A 17,776-nucleotide genomic window follows, 5' to 3' on the forward strand; every position below is an offset into this window, starting at 1 on the left:
AGTAGCAAACTCGGGCACAAATGGGGACAAATATATGATTGTGAATGAAGCATCGAGCAGGAAAAAGATCTGAGGAAGAAAACTATTTCTTCAAGCATGTTTGATGCCTCACAGTCAAGTATGAATTGCTGCCAACATGTTTTATTAAAAAAAAAAAAGAAGAAGTTTTCTTTTTAAACCACCATTTTACCAAAAAAGTTAAATGGCGGTTTAACTTTCCCATGACTCAGGATAGATTTCCTCATCCTGAGTCATTTGAAAGCTAAAGAGCTGTCAAAAAAATCTATGGGAAAAGGTAACCATAGGTGAGTTTACCTGTGGTGTGATGCAAAAGATACACAATATGTCAAACAAAAATGTATGGGAAAATCTATGGGAAAAGGTAACTGAATTGTAAAAGAACAGGAAAGTGATATAACAAGATATCCATGGAACTGAGAATGCTAGTCAATGCTAGAAACTTGAGCTGTTATTGATGCAAAAGGAAGCAATACAAGGTATTATGAACAGGGCTATACTTAATATTTGTGTAATTTGGGAAGTTTTTGTTGTCATTATGATTTAAAAAGGGTAAAACAGATTTTTTTTTACCATAAATGGCTTCAGCCAACTACTAACTATGAGTGGAAAAAAAACTTTTGTGTTACCATTCAGATTCTATGAAAAATGAAAATCACAATTTCTTCCAAAGTGTGTAAACTTATGAGAACAACTGTAAAACTCTGAGACAGACTCATGCAGTGTTGAGTTGTTAAACTAATTGGAAACGACATTTAAACAATGAACAAACACAGTTAATCCTAAAACGTAACACATAAGAGGGCCTTATTGAGTGTTTTTTTAATACTTCACAATTTGCTTTAATAATGTATTTTTCAAACTGTTTTTGTGGCAATACTTTTCTGTACAACCCCACATTTTTCTTTTTTTTACGGATGTTTTTCATTATACATAATAATCCTTCAATTAACCTGAAAGTATAAAAAAAACCTTAATTCTGATTAGTAAATGTTTTTTACTGCCAAAGTAACACAAATTGAGATTTAAACAATTTTTTTTCAGATGTACCCAGCAGACATTTTTTGTGTGTTTCTAAAAGAGGATTTATGAGTTTGGTAAACATTTAAAATGTTTGGGACTTGGAGGTTAGAGGTAAATCTGGTCTGGATTAGGAAACAGAGTTCTGGTTTAAGGACTTTTCCATGCTAAAGGTTTGAAAGTTTCTTTGGTGGGGCAGCTTGGAGAAAGCCTGGCTGTGCAGCATCTTCGAAGTGAAACAGAGCCGTCTCCTGAGCGCCGCCATGCTCCTCCATCTTCCTCCCTGCCTCTCCTGCGCTGCCTGTGAAATCTGAGTGACAGAAAACAGGGACAAAGAGGACATCCCATTAATATGCTAATCCGTGGCAGAATGACTCCAACACACGGAGCAGATTCAGACGTACATGCGTGTCATCTGTGAGGCAAGCTTTGCAAAATCAAAGGGAGAAGAGGCGGTGGGAGTATAGTGGATGTGGAGCTGAGACGACGAGCACAAAAACTGAAGAGTTGGATATGTGGAGAGGGAATCCCCAACAAAAAAAAAAAACGGATCATTCTGCCTTTTGAACGGCTGCAGCAGAGTAAAAAACATGCGATATATTCTGGATGGTTGGTGGGATTATGTGTTGCGTGTCCTTGCCATGTGTGGCCTCCCTTCCTCTGTGCTGGCATCAATAATCCATGCAACCTGATCTGGTGAGGAGACAGCAGAGAACTAAAGGCTTATATAAGAGTCAGGTCTGAGCTTGGGGGATTGACCAATCCAGACCTGATGACTGGAAAAAAAGCAAACAGAAGTATTCTACTGCATCTCTACTGTACAACACCACCGACTGCCAATCACAGAGCATTTGTTGAGCCGCTGATAAGGTCGATGGCGGCTTGAACTGGTGTGGAATTTTGCTGGCAGCGTCGCCTCATCCCTGCTGATCGGAGCCAAATGGGAGCTGCTGCCGTGGTCTCTGGAAGACTGGACTTCTCCTGCCTCGCAGAGGAACACTGAGATAGACAGGCAGCCGGAGTGTTTCATCCCTTCCTCCTTATCTCCCCGGCCAAAATCCCCTGCCTCCAGAAAGCAATTTAAAGGCCAGGGAGATGGAGAGAGACAGAGGAGAGACGGAGTCGCAAACGCAGGAATGCAGACTCGTGATAGTGCTTCAGACTTTAAATATACAGCTTCATGCCCACATTTTCTCTCAAGTGACATTTAAGATCAGTGCATGTTACGCGTCCACAGTGATGGTTCCTCAATCATTTGTAGACTATGGGTTAAAAAGGTATTTTTAGCCGATCAAACCTCAAATTAAATGGGGAAAAAAGCTCTTTTAACACTCTAATTCAAAGAGTTGACAGAAAATAAAATTTTTAGGAATTGAGATGTTTTTAATGAAAAACAAATGTTTCTTTTTTATGACACACAGATAGTATTAAAGGATACTTTGGGTGTGCTTTGGTAAGTTTTTGCTCACAGCAATGTTAGTTTAAATATTGGGTTTTCGGGGAAAAATGACCTTAATGACCCACTGTCTCCAATTTGATCCACACATTTTAACATGGTATACTTCCTCTCACTCCTTTTCAAGCAATTTATGAAACTCTTTTTGACAAAACTTTAGATTTATTAGACTAAAACTTGTATTGTGTGTATAAGCTCAAATATCTCTATTTATGATTAAGAGTGCCACATTTTCCACACATTAGGCGACTAGGTCACTGAATGTCATATTTTCTAAATGATGTCATATATAAGGTGAACTGAACTATAAGGTTTATCAAGCCAGACAAGAGCCAGAAATAAGTCTGTCAGTCAAAAGTCAAATATGTTACCCCGGCTCAGCAAAATGAAGCCAATTCAGTCACCATTTTTGCGTAATATGGACATTGCCATGTTGGAGCCAGATGACAGTGATTGGTACGAGTCGGTCTGAGACAATGTTTCTATGGCAACTACTGTCACCAATCAGGAGTGAGCTTGTTGGAAGTCCACACCCCTTCCACTGAAAGTGGCTTGAGATAATCTGTCAATCAAACATTTGAGGTGGGGGCCAGCGGGGACCACATGCTTTTACTGAGGCATCTGATTGGTCAGTTTATAAAAAAAAAAAAAAAAAACAGTCCAACATGCTACACGTTAGCCGCGTTTGCAACTCGTAAAAAATCAGACTGACCTTTTGACAGAACGCCACATCAATAAGCACAACTAGAACTAATCTGTTTAGGCTAATGTGCTCCAGATTATAACCCACACTGTTGTTTTTTGAACAAAAAAAATTAAGGCTCTTAAGCATGCTTTTTAGAACAGAAAGAAAATATGTAAATTATAATGGCTTCACTTGCATGTGGAAATATATCCGTGTTACTTTCAATTTTTTATTTTCCAATCAAATCATGACTAATGATCCTAAGTTTGATATATCCGTGTATAGAATCAATTTAGTTTCTTTCCTTTAGTATTTTTTTGTTTGAATTGCTTGAAATAAACTTATTATTTCAATCCAATGATTATTACTAGATTTTGCATTCTTTCAATACAGCAAGAAGTAATTTAAATAAATTAACAACAAAAGATGAGTTGTTCTCACCATAAACTTTTGGAAATAGATAAACTTTTTTTTTTTTTGCTAAAAGTGTTTTTCAAATTTCATGGAAGCAGCCATTTTGAAATGACCACTATTGCCCCTAGTGGAAAGATGATGAACTACAGGGCAGAAAAAGTGAACCAACTTGGATTTTGAGGAAAGTTTGGATCCATAGACTGTATATGGATCACATAAATGAGATATGGGTCTCAGAAATGCATGTATCAAATATGATACCATTTAGGCTAGTTTCTCCTTCATCTCCGAGACAGACTGTCCGCCTGACCTGATTTTGTCACTACTTTTTCCAACCGTTCAGTAAAAATTACAGCTGTGATGTTTTTCTGTGAGGCCTGACTAAGGCTTAAAATGGCCAATTAAAAAGTGGAAGCCCCCAGTCAGCTTGAAAGCACTTGGCTGGGCTTCAGTTTGTGATTACTCTCAACCTGGACGGCTACGGTTAATTAAATATTGAGGCAGCTTAAATTGATTCACCGCGCTTTGGCTTTATCGGTCACTTCTTAAGCTGACGCTCTAATCTCACTTGGCTCTTCTTCTGCTTTTGCAGACAAACTTCGTCTCTTATCTAAAAGAGTGCACATGTTTAAGGTGCAGCCATGCATCCAAGCAGATATTTTAGTACACAGAAGAAGCTGTTGGAGCTTTTGTGAATTTAGATTACTCGTGACAGCTTATGAAGTACATTTATTTTTTAATGCAACAGAAATAATCTGAAGAAAGGAAATCCTCCTTTTTACTGGATCAGCCTTTTTTTAGCAGATGAATTTGGAAGTCTCTCCCTCATTGTGTCCAATTAGACAGAACTGTATCAGCATTCCTTAAAACAGGAATGCTGCAGATGAGGAAAATTAGTTTAAATATTTGCGGCTTTAGACGCTCACAGAAGAAGCCACATGATTCTCTCCTGGAATTAGAAAATCCCTCCAACGCCACCTTCAAATCTCCCCTAATTAACCCACGGCATCTCATTTAATCCTGTCAGAAACTGAAACATAAAAAAACTATTTGTCAGAGAACTGAAATATACTTTAGACTTGTTGCCAAGCAACAGCTGAATATGAAATGCATCGCCCTAATTCTTATTGTTCTTTTTAAATGTACATTTGCTTCCATATGATGTGAATTTTTAACTTTGTTCTTGCAAAGCGATTAAAAGGTAAATAAAACTTGCCAATTGATTTTTTTCACCACAACTTTTACTTTTTAAATAATTTGAAATTTCATGTAAAGGCAATTTAAAGAAGTTTCTGTATTTAATCTATTTTGCTTTAACTTTTAATCTGTTTCATGTGGGCGGTGCTTGAAATGTTACTAGTTTTTTTCCGCTTGTAGCTAAATGCATGTGTTTGTGTTCTTTTACTTTTAAAAAACATGCCACTGTGTGCTTGAAAATGCTTTATTTTCTTTGTCCAAATCACAATTAAATATTAAGTCAGTTAAATTTGAAGAACTTTAAAGCATCAACCACATCTTATTATATACAAATACACATGTTTTAGACTTTCTAAGATATTTTTAAACATTTTATTAATGTTCTAATTTAAAATTCTTTGCAGATTTGAAAAAAAAATATCTTTAAAGATGAAAAACATTTGTTTTAGGTTAAAATTTGAATGCTTGATCTCATTAATTGACAACATACCATTCAATTTAATTAATTTAGCATCACCTTTAATGGTAAAAACATTAAGAATATGTATTTTAAATAAATTCAGACATATAAATGTTAAACTTTCATAATATTTTCTTTATCCTGTGTGTGTTTTTCATAATAATAAGCCTTTTATTGTCCCGGTTAACATGCTTTTGTCGAATCTTTCTCAAAGAACAGTTTATCATTTTATTTCACTTGATATGTTAAAGCAAAGATAGATGGAAATTGGAAACATACAAGTTAAGGTTGTTCTAATTAAAACAAGCAATGAAACGTGCAAAGAAAATGTCAAAAAACAGCATGTCATTAGTCCCACGCCAAATGGCAGCCATCTGTGACTGAATGCGCCGCGTCCACGGACATGACTGCACGGCTTCCCTGCAGAACAGTAACCGGTCATGTTGTACCACAGAATGGTCTAATTTAGGACCAGAACCAGATGTGGATGAAAAACCTGGTAGAGGATAAAAACTACAAGAGCAAAACTTTGTAGATTATCTCTTTTCATTTGATTTATTGCTCTTTTATAATGATATTCTGTGATGTAATTTCTCTGAAAGCATCTCAGAACCCAGATTATGTGGTTTATAGCAATCAAACTGAGCATGTTATTCTAATACATTCTGTCACACACAACCAAATACCGGTTTTGTGAATAACCTGGAATGTCTCATTCATATACTATTGATCCCTGAAAGTTTAGTGCCTTTGGTCACGTGGGAACTCTTTCTCCCACAATAAAGTAAATGTCGCCACCCGGTGGGCGTTTTAGGTAACGCATCTTCCCGTCTGGGTTTACAGACTGCAGCATCTGGGCTACAGAATTAGATACTTTGCAACATTTCCATAAGTATCAGTTAATTTGCATTTTAAATTCTGCAACATAAGCAAACATATTATCCTGCATGGATTAAAAAAAGAAAATCAATATCCAAAATGTAACCCATTTGTTGGCAAAGTTTGCTTTTTACTATTATATAATGCGCTTTAATTAATGGTCTTTTGGTTGCATACATTAATGCAGTATTTGTTTCTTTCAGATCTAACACTACAATAAGTATGGCCAGACTAACTCACCACAAAAGGTTTTATAATTTGACTGAAGGGCTGAAACAGGAACGTTTGGGTAATTTACATCCTAAGAGAAAGTAACATGGAATGTAGACAAAAATTTTGATTAAAAAAACAAATGCATCAGAAAACACCCATTGACATGTCATTTTTTAATTTCTAGCATTTTTTAATTGCTGACTTTTTAATATTGCTTTGTCTGATTTTATCTCATGTTCTACTGGGACTATCTTTGTTTTGTAATGCAGCCATGTGAGTTTATCCATCAACAAATAAAGTGGGAAACACATGGGTTTTTTTTTTTAAACAACTTTTATTTCCGATTGAATTTATGAGTACAAAATATTTGGATCTTGCAGTGTGAAGCCACATGAATTATTTACAGAGGTGTTATCTACAACAGAATGGATTCCTTGCAAACAGACGGGAAAAAACAAAAAAAAGAGGGAGAGAACTGGTTTAAAAAGTGCTGGAAACTGCAACAGATCTGTCTGCCAGCTACTCTGAGGATCCCTGGAACTCCGCCAGGAACCTCGGAGTAACCACAGTTCACCACGGTAAGATCACTTCAGTCCTTCTTTCACTCAGGAAGAGTCCCAGACACCCGATCTCCATTCTACCCCCTTTTTTGTCCAACTTAAGAAGCTTCTTCATCGATCTTCGGGGCCAGGTAGTATTTGACGTGTCCCATATCGGCAATCTTGTACTCCACCACTGAGAACAGAGAAATTTGTTAAGGTTGAGCTACAGCAGATGTAATTAAGGTTTACAGAGTGTAAGTGAACCTACCAAGGGGGATATCAGCAGACATGCTAAGGGTAACGGTCTTTGAAAGTGGAGTGGCCTTAGTGAAGAAGTTCAGGTAGTTGAGGGCAAAAATCAGCTGGACGGGCTCGTTCATCTCAATGGTGACCTGAAGCAAACCAGGAAGTTACAAAAACGGATTCTCTTTAAAAGGATAGTTAAGCAACAGATCCCTCTTCTCATACTTACGGCCTCCTCTTCTTTGTCCACATTGCTGGTCTGGGACAGCTTGACGTTTCCTGTACCCAGCTCTCCTGAGGCGGAGAATTTCACTCCGTCTTTGGCACAGGAGATCATGACGGCGTCGCCGATCTGCGACAGGTCACGGCAGATACGAGCGAACTCTCCGGAGGGCATCTTTACCACACAGCTGTACTCTTGTTCCTGATGGGGACAAGGAACCGAAGATCAGGGGTGAGGGGATGCTGGGAAATACTGCAGGAGACAAAAAAAAAAAACAAAAAAAAAAAAAAAACCTACCGGAATGCCCAGCTGCTCCACATCCAGGTCCATCAGCTTCATTTCATAATCGGAAACTTTTTCTTGGTCTGTACGAATACAAAAAAAAAATAAATATATATAAGCAAAGGAATAACATTTAGGGGAATTTCCATCACATTAAACAAACTTACTGATAGTCTCAAACACAAGGGCGAGCGTGTCGGCGTTGTCTTCTGCTCTCAGAGTGATGATATCCTCATTTCCTGCACACTTCAGGATTTTGGACATGCTGAAAGAAATGAAAAAGAGATAAGTAGTTAAACTCATGAGCTTTTAATTTTAAGTTGAATTTTACGGTTTTTTTTACTCTAAAACATTTTCTTATAAAGTAATTTATTTATTTTTTATAAAGATCTATGCATATGTAATGCCATGTAAATCTAATCCCGGAAACTCCAATGAACGAGTGACGTCAGCGGAAGTGCAAATTCCCGGGTTTGAGAATTCGCGCCAACACTGCCGGCAAGCGTTTTGGCGCTAAAGCAACGCAACAAACGCAGCACTCTGGCAGCGCTAAAGTGACACTTCATATTCCAAACACATTTTGTCATTTTTAGCTCGTAGAAAACAGCGAGTGGACAGTAAAGAGTTAACTCTGCAGAGAGACATGCCCGGGCTAATCCACAAAGATGGCCTCCATTGTCTGCTTCACAAAGAACCCAGAACGGTCATTTTACGAGTTCAAGATTACTTTGGCGCCACTAGGATGACAGTAACTTGCTAACTAATATGCCAAAAATAATTATTCAATGTCTGAACGTAAAATTAGCCTAAAATAACTACTTAAAGCACCTTTAATAGACAGAAGACATGCAGAATATCTGCTAAGACGAATCTCCCAATTCCCCCCCCTAAATTTATGAATTTTTCTCCCGTCACCTGCTAAGGTTGACTCCCATGGCGAGGTTTCTATCGCAGCGGTAGGAGTCGAAGCCGTCGTGCCGGAGAGTGAGCTGGACCAGGGATACATGAGAGGAGTCCATGCTCTGCAGAGAGATGCCCGAGGAGCTGACGTCCCAGCAGGCTTCTGTGATCAGATCTTTCAGGGCCTCCAGGACCTTTTTCAGGATGGAACCTTGGACCAGGCGAGCCTCAAACATGGTTGCTGTGGTGGAGGGTTACGTAGCTCGAATAGAAAGAACGTAAAAGTTGGTGCCGGTTTTTCAGCGCTGCTCCAGGAGAAGGAGGCTGCAGAGAGGAGTAATCACGACGTAGACGATGAAAAAACCGCGTCAACTGTTCAGTCTTTGTGCGGCACGCGGGCTGTAGACGCGTCTTCCACAACAACCAGAAGATTTGAGCTGGAAGCCCGCGCAAATGCCTGTTTTTTAATAACTCTGCGCCATTGCGTCATTTCCGGGCGCACGACGCACTTCCGACAACGAAACGGAAGCTGGAGGCAATTCCACAATAAAATAACATGAATACATATTAAAAAAATCTGCACATTGACGAGAACGTCTGGGCATTTATTTTTATCTGTTTGATATTTATTATTTCATTGATGAATCTTCAAACAGATTACTATCATTATTTAATTAATATTTTTGATCTTTATAATAATATTGTGATTTGTTGTTCTTTGTATTTTTGCTGTCAAACTTGACAAGCTTCTGCTTCTACCCATGTCCCTTTCAAAAATGTTCATTATTTTTATTTTCAAACTGAATCTTAAATGAATATTTATCAGCAAGTGCATGCATGTATCTATTGTTGTTTTTATTTTCTAGACAAACCAAGCTAAAAACTAGTATAAATTGTGAAAAATATGTTTTATTTCTGTTTAAATGTTTTTCATTTTATTCACATTTTAAATTTACGTTTTATAATTTTTTTTTCTATCTATAGAGGAAAGTATCCTCATTCTCAACAAAACACTGGTTTAATAATAATTTTACTTTATTTTGGTTTGGTATTTTATATTCCTCTCAAATTAAGTAAGGAAAGTTCATTCAGTCAGAAGATGTGCTTATCCCACTAACCATTACATTAATTAAAACTCAAGTAATAACTGGTGCTCCTTGTTCAACAATTCTGATGTGAAAAGGGTAGTTATATTTTTTGTACATGAGTAATATTAACAAGTCTATTTTTTTTTAAATGCAATCTTTATTTATTTTAATAAAGCAAATAATGTAAAAAAGAGAGAAAAATTTGATCTTTCATATTTCTACCCATTCAAACTGCAACCTGGGCCATCTATGATGAAAACAGTGCAAATTCCCTGCCAGTGGTAAATGTTTTTTAGATAAATCAAGTGAAACTTAAGTTTTCCCCACAGCACATTTGACATTGTCTCACAGTACACTAATATACCAGTAGTTTAAAAAAAATCATTTGTTATTAAGTAAAAAAAACAAAGACTGAATGTCAATAGGATTGAAAACAGATTATATGCATGTTTTTAATTTTTTTTGCTTACATTGATAAAACTAAATATACATTTTTAATGTCAAGTCTTAGAATTTACCTTTTCTAGTTGATTTTCATTTTTTTCTCTTACTATTTTGTCTCTGCATGTAGCAAAATCTTGCAAATGAAGATTTAACGTCTATGAAAGCCATTTGCACATTCATTTTGCAAATAATTTCTAATAATGATTTCCAGAGAAAATACTCTGCCTTCTGTCAAAGATGCCCAGCCTTTAAATCACACTTTCTTCCAACATCTAAATCAGCAATATTGACTGTATTACCACTGGCTAGTACTAGTTCAAATGCATGGAGCAACAAGTTTTTTATTTACTTTAATCAAATCATTGCTTAGATGTTTTGTATTGCAATTTATTTGCAATAACTTGCATCTTCTTAAATAAAAAAGCAGAAATGTAAATACTTGCAGATTAAAAATTACTCTTTTTATTGAAAAATACACTCAAAGCTAATATTTTTTTTTACCATTATTTCATTTTTAATTAAACTAAAAGTACCCGAAACCTAATTTTGATGCTTTTGACATTTTTTATCAGTCTTTAATTTCTGCTTAATACCTTCTTTCTAATACAAGAATTGATCCAAAATTACTGACACTCCTTCAAAATAATTGCGCAAACCAATCTGAAAATTAATGTTGCTGTAAAAACCTTTATTAATCAATGTGCAGTTTTTGATGACATGAATAGGAGTAAAAAAAAGAAAAGATTTTCCCAGATACGTTCACTGCTCACAAAAATAAAAAAAAAATGTTTTTGTGAGCAACCCCGGAGTTTATACCCATTCAAGCAACCCAACAGACTTTGACAGGAAGAGAGCTCAAAGTTGTACACAAAGGAAGAGAAATGTGTATCTGAAAGATTAAAGAAAGGTTTGTTTTCTTAATACTCAAGTGTGCTTTGTAAATATTTTGGAAATACATCTTTATCTTTTCAGATTCTTAGTTCAGACCATCCTTAAGGATGTAGTTGGTTGTCATGGCGACCACAGGAGCTCCTGTTGGAACACCAGGGAAAGGACCACTGGACCCAGCGATGTCGATGTGGGAGTACGGCAGAGGTGTGTCAGAATCGACGCCATGCTGTGGAAGAAATTCAGAATTTTGATTCACGGATCCGTTTTCTTCACATTATCAAGATGTTGTTTTATTCCTGACAGCTTGTGAGCACCTTGTCTAGTCCCGAGGCCATGATGAGGAAAGCAGCGGGGCTCTGATGTCCTCGAGGTGTAGCAGAGGAAGGCAGGTTGTTGGCCTGCAGAATGTCCTCATACTCAGACTTGCCCTTGTGGAACTCGTAGTCCTCCCGTCTGATCGTGGAGACCTCGAACACATCGCCCAGCACCTCTCCAGCTGTGGGAAGGAGAACGAGGACCTGTCAGAAGTGTGGATCCTGATTCCAAGTATGAACAAAAGAGGCATAGAGCTAAAAATAAAAGATTGGTGATGTTCTGGAGGATCTAAAGCAGGAGTCTGCAACCTTTAACCTAAAAAGAGCCATTTGGGCCAGTTTCTTACTAAACAAAACCCAGTGAGAGCCAAAAAGGTCTACTTTACAGTTTACAAAAATATACTTTATTTTTGTGGCTATAAAGTCACTCCTTCACAAAATATAGCTTTTGAATATTTTCATCAATTAAAGTTATATTTAACTTTAACTTATTTTACTTATGCAAGTTCTTATCAAAATAAAATCCATCTGAACAGCAGGAACTAGACAAAATCCTTGGTCAACAAGCGTCTCTGCGTGGTGCGTTCACTGAGCTCCAGAAACTTGAACGTTAACAGAACCCAAAAAGCCACCCAGCCCAACAGCGTCTGCAACAATACTTTTCTAATTTTTCTACAATCCGCTGCAAAACAAAGCAGTTTGTTACAGAAAATGCCAAACACCAGAAGAACTGATCCATTTATAATTGTTGACTTTAATCGTGGTCCAACTCAGGTGGAGTTTGATCAGTAGAGGAGGGAGCGGGGAGACTGTCCTGCGCCTGTGGAACGTTCCTTGCATACGTGGGGTTTGATATACACTCGTGGAAGACTTTTGACGAAAATTTAACGGCATAGCCAACCTTCTCCTCAAATGACGATGACTGATTTGGGCTTTGCTTAACCTGCGCGCTTGTGAAACCTCTTCTTCACGCTCGTGGGAGTATCGTTACGCTCCTGTGACCTCTCCTGCTCGGCTGTGAATGTATTCTTACACTTCTAAAAGTAGTTCTGCCCCCTTGTGGAGGACTGTGCGCTTGTAGAGCTTCTCCTGTGTGCCCGTGTGAAAGTCAACATTAAAGAAAAAAAAAAACCTCGGATATACCAGGGTATCATTCGTTTTCAAATTAAAACTAAAAATGAAAAGGAGGGGGGAAAGGAATGCTTTATTTTATGCTACCACTGTAGTAAAATAAATCATTTTTGATGTTCCCCATTAAAAAAAAAATTTAAAAAAAAATCAACGTTTAAATTCATTTTCTAAGAAAAGTGTTCGATCACTGGGTGGGGAAAACCCCAAAAAAAGGAACTCTTGGAAAATGAATTTAAACGTTCATTATGGGTGGAGTAGAAGCAGTTTGGTGTCAGAAATGTTAAAATATTGAATTTAAAAGTTCTTTGTCTGTTTGTTCCATTTTTAATTTAATACTTTATTGGGAACACAAAGAATTTATTTGTTTCTCTTTAACAGTTTAGAAAATGATAATTACATGAAACAATCATTTTTAATTTGTATTTTCTTTCATTGATTTTATAAAAAAAAAAAAAAACGAATGACACACGGATCTAGTTATGGCGTCAGTATTGCCCTAGCAATGGTAACGGGGCCAATAGAAAAGTGGAAAAGGAAATTTAACCCTGTAGTTGGCCTGGCTACAGCTGCGCAGGCGGCTGCAGTTCAATAATCCTGCGGCTGTTGTCAGTTTCATCAGTGACCTGATAAGGGGACCAGACCATTTAAATGATTACAGAATGATTGAGAGGTGACGGCTGGAAGGATTGTGTGCTACTCTGAAGTCTATCTTTTACCTGTTTTCTCATTATCATGTGATAGTAGATATCATTATCACGAGGAAACCATAAAAAAAAAAGAAAGAAAGAAAGAAAGAAAAAGAAAAAAAGAAAATGCAAGGTAAGCTGTTTTTGGCTTCTTTAGAAAGTAAATAAGTTGAGGGAAGATTTCTAACTGAGAATTGGGTTAAAGTGTTTCACCTTTTTGCCACTGAGCAGCATTCCCACTGCGATGAGCCGGTCCATTATCCATGATGATCTGAAACATCCCGTTTAAACAGATTACATCTCCACATGTATTAGTGTGGGCTGTACATATTCACATGTCGGTGAGCCGAGTTCGCTGCAGGACTTACAGAGTAGTTGGGCCCCATGGCTCGGATGGCGTGACCAGTCAGAGTCGCAATCGTAAACAGGTGAGGAGAAACCTCCCGCGGAGCCTGAAGAGACAACGAGAAACTGAAGACAGGTAGGACTTCGTGTGACTTAGATGAACCTTTTCGGACCTTCTCCTTCATCTCGCAGAGCAGGTCCACCATCACCATGCGTCCCTCTGCATCGGTGTTTCCCACCCTGACTCTACGACCAGCGCGGGACACCACCAGCTCATCAGCCACATAGCAGTCTGAGAAAACACAACAAGTTCAGATTCAACAAAAAAAGTCAGAAAAATATGAGTTTAAAGGATCCTCACTGACCTGCACCCACACTGTTCCTCACCATGGCCATCGAACCAACGACCTTCAGATGTTTTGGCTGCAGGTGGGCTAAAATCTAAAGAGCAAAAATGCAAAAATTGTTTGAAATAACGTGATGCTTCCTTCGGGGTGTAGATGCAGCATTTACCTGAAAGAATCCAGCAACAGCTGCAGCTCCACATTTGTCCCGGTGCATCCCGGCCATGAAGCCTCCGGCCTTGATGTCTGCTCCTCCGGTGTCATAGGTGATGCCCTGGGACGCATGAGAATAGATATTATTAAACAACAAAAAAGACCTCAAATCAATCCCACCGTCTGAAGTCCTCCACTGTAGCCCAATTGCCAAATAAATCTCCCATCTCCAGCCTGGTGGACTACCAGTAGGAAGGAAAGACTCCAATAACTGGACCAGAGTCTTACTTCATCTTACTTCACTTTCCATCAATGGGACGACAGAGAGCAACTGTTCCAGTTTTGGTGAGTCCAGATAGAAGACTGCCTGACATGAACCACAAAAACAGAGGCTCCACTTCTTCAGATCGCAGAGGAAGTAAATGCCGTCACTCAGACGTCCTTCTACCAGTGCTCCACAGAGAGCATCTTAACTTAATGCACTGCTGTATGATTCACAAGCTGCACAGAGGCTCATAGGAAAGTCCTCCAGAGGGTCATAAATGTGGGACAGAAGATTGTCGGCTGTCCTCTCCCAGCACTGGGAGATCTACACACTTCACACTGGATTAAGAAAGTCCAAAGAAATGTCAAAGACACATCTCACCCCAGACAGGATCCGTTTGAACTGTTACCATCAGAGAGAGGACAATCAAAGCCAGGACAGAGGTGAGCTAAAATATATAATTGTAAAATCAGGATAGATTGCCTGAAAGGGAGTGGGAGGAAGTGGACTTATATAGTCCCACCGCAGATCGACCATGTCAGGTCCTTTACATGTATCATCATTATCCAGTTCATAACTTAAGATCAGATATTTATTTCCAACATAGATTCAGGTTATTAGTTCTCAAGAAACAATAAATCCAATGGCGATATAAGTAGATATAATACTATTAAAGGCTGGAGAGAGCTTTTTTATTTTTCCATAACTGGAAAAATTATAACATAATGATCTTTTAGAAAACATGTCTAAGTGACAAGAATATTTATCCTAAAAAAATAATTTTTGGTAAGATGATTTTCTTACTCAAATAGCAATTTTTTTAAAACTTATTTATACCAAATTTTTAAATTTTAAGATTTTTTTTATTATTAGGTGTCACTATTTTAGTGTTCATATTCAACATCCATAACTACTCTTAAAAAAAAACCTCAACAACAAAAACAGAGATGTGACTGTGCAAATGATTTTGATTGGTTGTGTTATTTTATTTAATTATTTTTGTAATATTTAAATATCTATGTATGATTGTTGGTTGGCACTTTTCAAATGTAATTTTACATGGTACAATGACAATAAACTCTGTTCAGTTTTAGGCTGACACAAATTCCCCAAAGCATTCCTGAAATATTATATTTTTTGTTTCAAATAATAAATATTTGGTGGAAAAAGCTTCAAAAGAGATGGTCTTCATACACCTGTTTATAGCGGCTGGTTTCTGAGCAGTTCTGCCCACTTGACAGTTTTTGAGCTACAGCATCACATATGGATCTGTTAGATACATATCTTGTCTATGTAAAATACAAGTATTAATAAATCAGAAACATGAACGTTATGATGTTCAGTCTTGAGTAAAACAGAAAGTGTCTTTGTTAACGTTTGGTCTGCTTTATACGCACCTTTCCCACCAGCATGAGTGTCTTCTGGATCGGTCCCTCCCCACAGTACTGCAGCTTGATGACTCGGGCCTGGTGACGAGGCACAACTAAAGGAGAGCAAAGCTGTTAGCGAACAGATGTTCTGAATGTGGAATCTGTGGCTAAACGGCATCTTACTGTTAGCACAGCGGTTAACTGCAGCCAGACATGGATACTCCTTCTCCAGTGTCTTCAGATCACTCACCACCTCCACCTGAAGGTGCACAATGGGGGTTAAAGTCACCTTTTCCCAATTAGACTTTGCATTTTTTTCCTAAGAGTTCCTCGGTACCTTCACAGGGCTGTTCTTGAACAGTTCCTGCACGTATTCAGCCACGCGAGGAGCAGCCATGCGCTCAGGGTCTGAGCCGCCGATGTCACGGTAAGCCAGTCTGAGAAGAAATCACCTCGTCTGCTGAGCAGCTGAACACGAACAAGGGGCAAGACGACGAGATTCTAGACTCACCTCCCGCTCTCCAGAGCGTTCGCCAGCTCCACCAGCCTCTTTCCCTCAGCCTCCTGCTCGGCCCACAGCCCCAGGACACACACCTTGTACTGCGAGGCGTTTATCTTTGCCTCCCGTAGTTCAAGTGGCTTTTTGGGACAAAGAAAATAAAGAATGCATGTTTTGTGTAAAAAGCTATGTTTAACCTTAATATAAATCATAATCTCTAAATGGCTCTTATCTCACCATGTACAGAGCATGAAGAGCCCCCAGAGCAGCCACCAAGGGGCTGCTGCTGTAATCCTTATGTGGGGGACACACAAGCAGGGGGCGCTGCATGCCAGCTTTCAGGGCTCTAAGGAAACGGGAGAAAAGCAGCAGTGAAAGATGATTACAAAGCAGTAACTGAGAGACACAAGGAAGTGAGCCGGGGACAGCTTCCCCTCCACTGACCGCTTGATGCCGTTCAGGGCTGCGTCGCTGAAACGTCTAGCGTCATCGTAGTCGCGGTTTACAGGGCCGGTGGAGGAAAACACCAGGCGGTTGCCAGGGAGACCAGGAACCTTGAGGACCACCACGTCTTCTGCCAAGCCAGAGTCCACCTAGTTATAGATGATGATCAATAAAAAATCTTCCCAAACCGTGAAAACAGAATGTTCTTAGAGACACTAACAGAGTTGTAGTCCTGCAGAGGGGCCTTCAGGGACTCCAGCTTAGTGGGGAGGGACTCATGGCTCTGAGCCACCAAGACGATGCCATCAAAACTAGAGAAAGCACACAATTACCTTCTTCACCTGCAATAAAAAGTAATAAAAGTTGAAAACTAACTCACTTCTGGTTCCTCAGGTCACTGGTCCACTCGGTGGGCTGAACGCTGGACAGATATATAAACTGAAGTGTCACAACATTGTCTAACCGAGAAGCAATCAGATTATTTAGACAGATTTTGCAAGGCTAAATGATAGGAAACATGCACAACCTTTGAAACTTGCAGGCAAGAAAACATGTGACAGATAAGATTCCTGTGAGCTTTAAACTATTTCTGTATGTTACATTGTATCGCTCCACTAAAATACAAAAAAACCTACAAGTTAAAAAAGAAGCTCAAATCATACAATTATATCTGATTACAGTGTTTGATCTGAAAAGCTGGATGCATTTCACTCCAGTCAGATTTTTTTGGTATCACATGACACTATTAAGGAAGTGGAGTAAAAGTAAAAAGTCTGCAGAAAACCTGTGGTGATCTTCTTATTTAACCTAAAACTGACTTTAATATGTACAAAGCAACGTGGGACGATCACTTTAGAAATAATCACTCAACCCAAAGAGAAATGCACACAAATAAATAAAAAATACAAATCGAAAATGAAAAATTGGGTAAATACTAATAAAAAAGAAAATGCAGACAAAATCTACGTGTCTGATTATTGTTTAATTGTGAGAAAAATCATCCTCTAAACTCAAACCTGGTGCACATAGTGTCTGTCCTCCTCCTCCGGTGTCTTTTCGGTGAAAGAGAAGGCTCACAGTAAGAGACAACGGCTCCTTCCTACGCTGCTCCACATCTGATCACGTGATCTCTTCAACTTCTCCAGTGTTGCCTTCACGGACCGTCACGGGGAAGGAATTGCAAGAACTCTTCCATAAAAAAGCTCAACTAGCATGCTATTTTATCTTTTTGTACATTTATTTAATAGCATATACAGTATTAAAAACTGTA

The 17,776-nt window shown here is 38.5% G+C and overlaps 2 protein-coding genes across 2 annotated transcripts; both read right to left on the bottom strand.

The window, feature by feature from the left end:
• Positions 1-6,656: 6,656 nt before the first annotated feature.
• pcna (proliferating cell nuclear antigen) lies at positions 6,657-9,015 on the bottom strand. The gene is made up of 6 exons (XM_024275883.1): positions 8,548-9,015; positions 7,800-7,897; positions 7,648-7,715; positions 7,357-7,551; positions 7,153-7,276; positions 6,657-7,077 (listed from the first exon to the last, which is right to left on the bottom strand). Exons 1-6 carry the CDS (start codon positions 8,766-8,768, stop codon positions 7,001-7,003), a joined length of 783 nt encoding a protein of 260 aa, XP_024131651.1. The 5' UTR covers positions 8,769-9,015; the 3' UTR covers positions 6,657-7,000.
• A 1,716-nt stretch (positions 9,016-10,731) lies between these two features.
• On the bottom strand, positions 10,732-17,673 carry zgc:152830 (uncharacterized protein LOC767682 homolog). Its single transcript, XM_024275621.2, has 16 exons — positions 17,523-17,673; positions 16,886-16,927; positions 16,727-16,817; positions 16,507-16,655; positions 16,300-16,408; positions 16,075-16,202; positions 15,901-16,000; positions 15,747-15,822; positions 15,591-15,676; positions 13,945-14,049; positions 13,797-13,872; positions 13,605-13,723; positions 13,455-13,538; positions 13,300-13,357; positions 11,270-11,451; positions 10,732-11,181 (listed from the first exon to the last, which is right to left on the bottom strand). Exons 1-16 carry the CDS (start codon positions 17,531-17,533, stop codon positions 11,041-11,043), a joined length of 1,557 nt encoding a protein of 518 aa, XP_024131389.1. The 5' UTR covers positions 17,534-17,673; the 3' UTR covers positions 10,732-11,040.
• Positions 17,674-17,776: the final 103 nt, after the last annotated feature.

The sequence above is a fragment of the Oryzias melastigma genome, linkage group LG9, assembly GCF_002922805.2.
Source record: "Oryzias melastigma strain HK-1 linkage group LG9, ASM292280v2, whole genome shotgun sequence".
Lineage (NCBI taxonomy): Eukaryota > Metazoa > Chordata > Actinopteri > Beloniformes > Adrianichthyidae > Oryzias > Oryzias melastigma.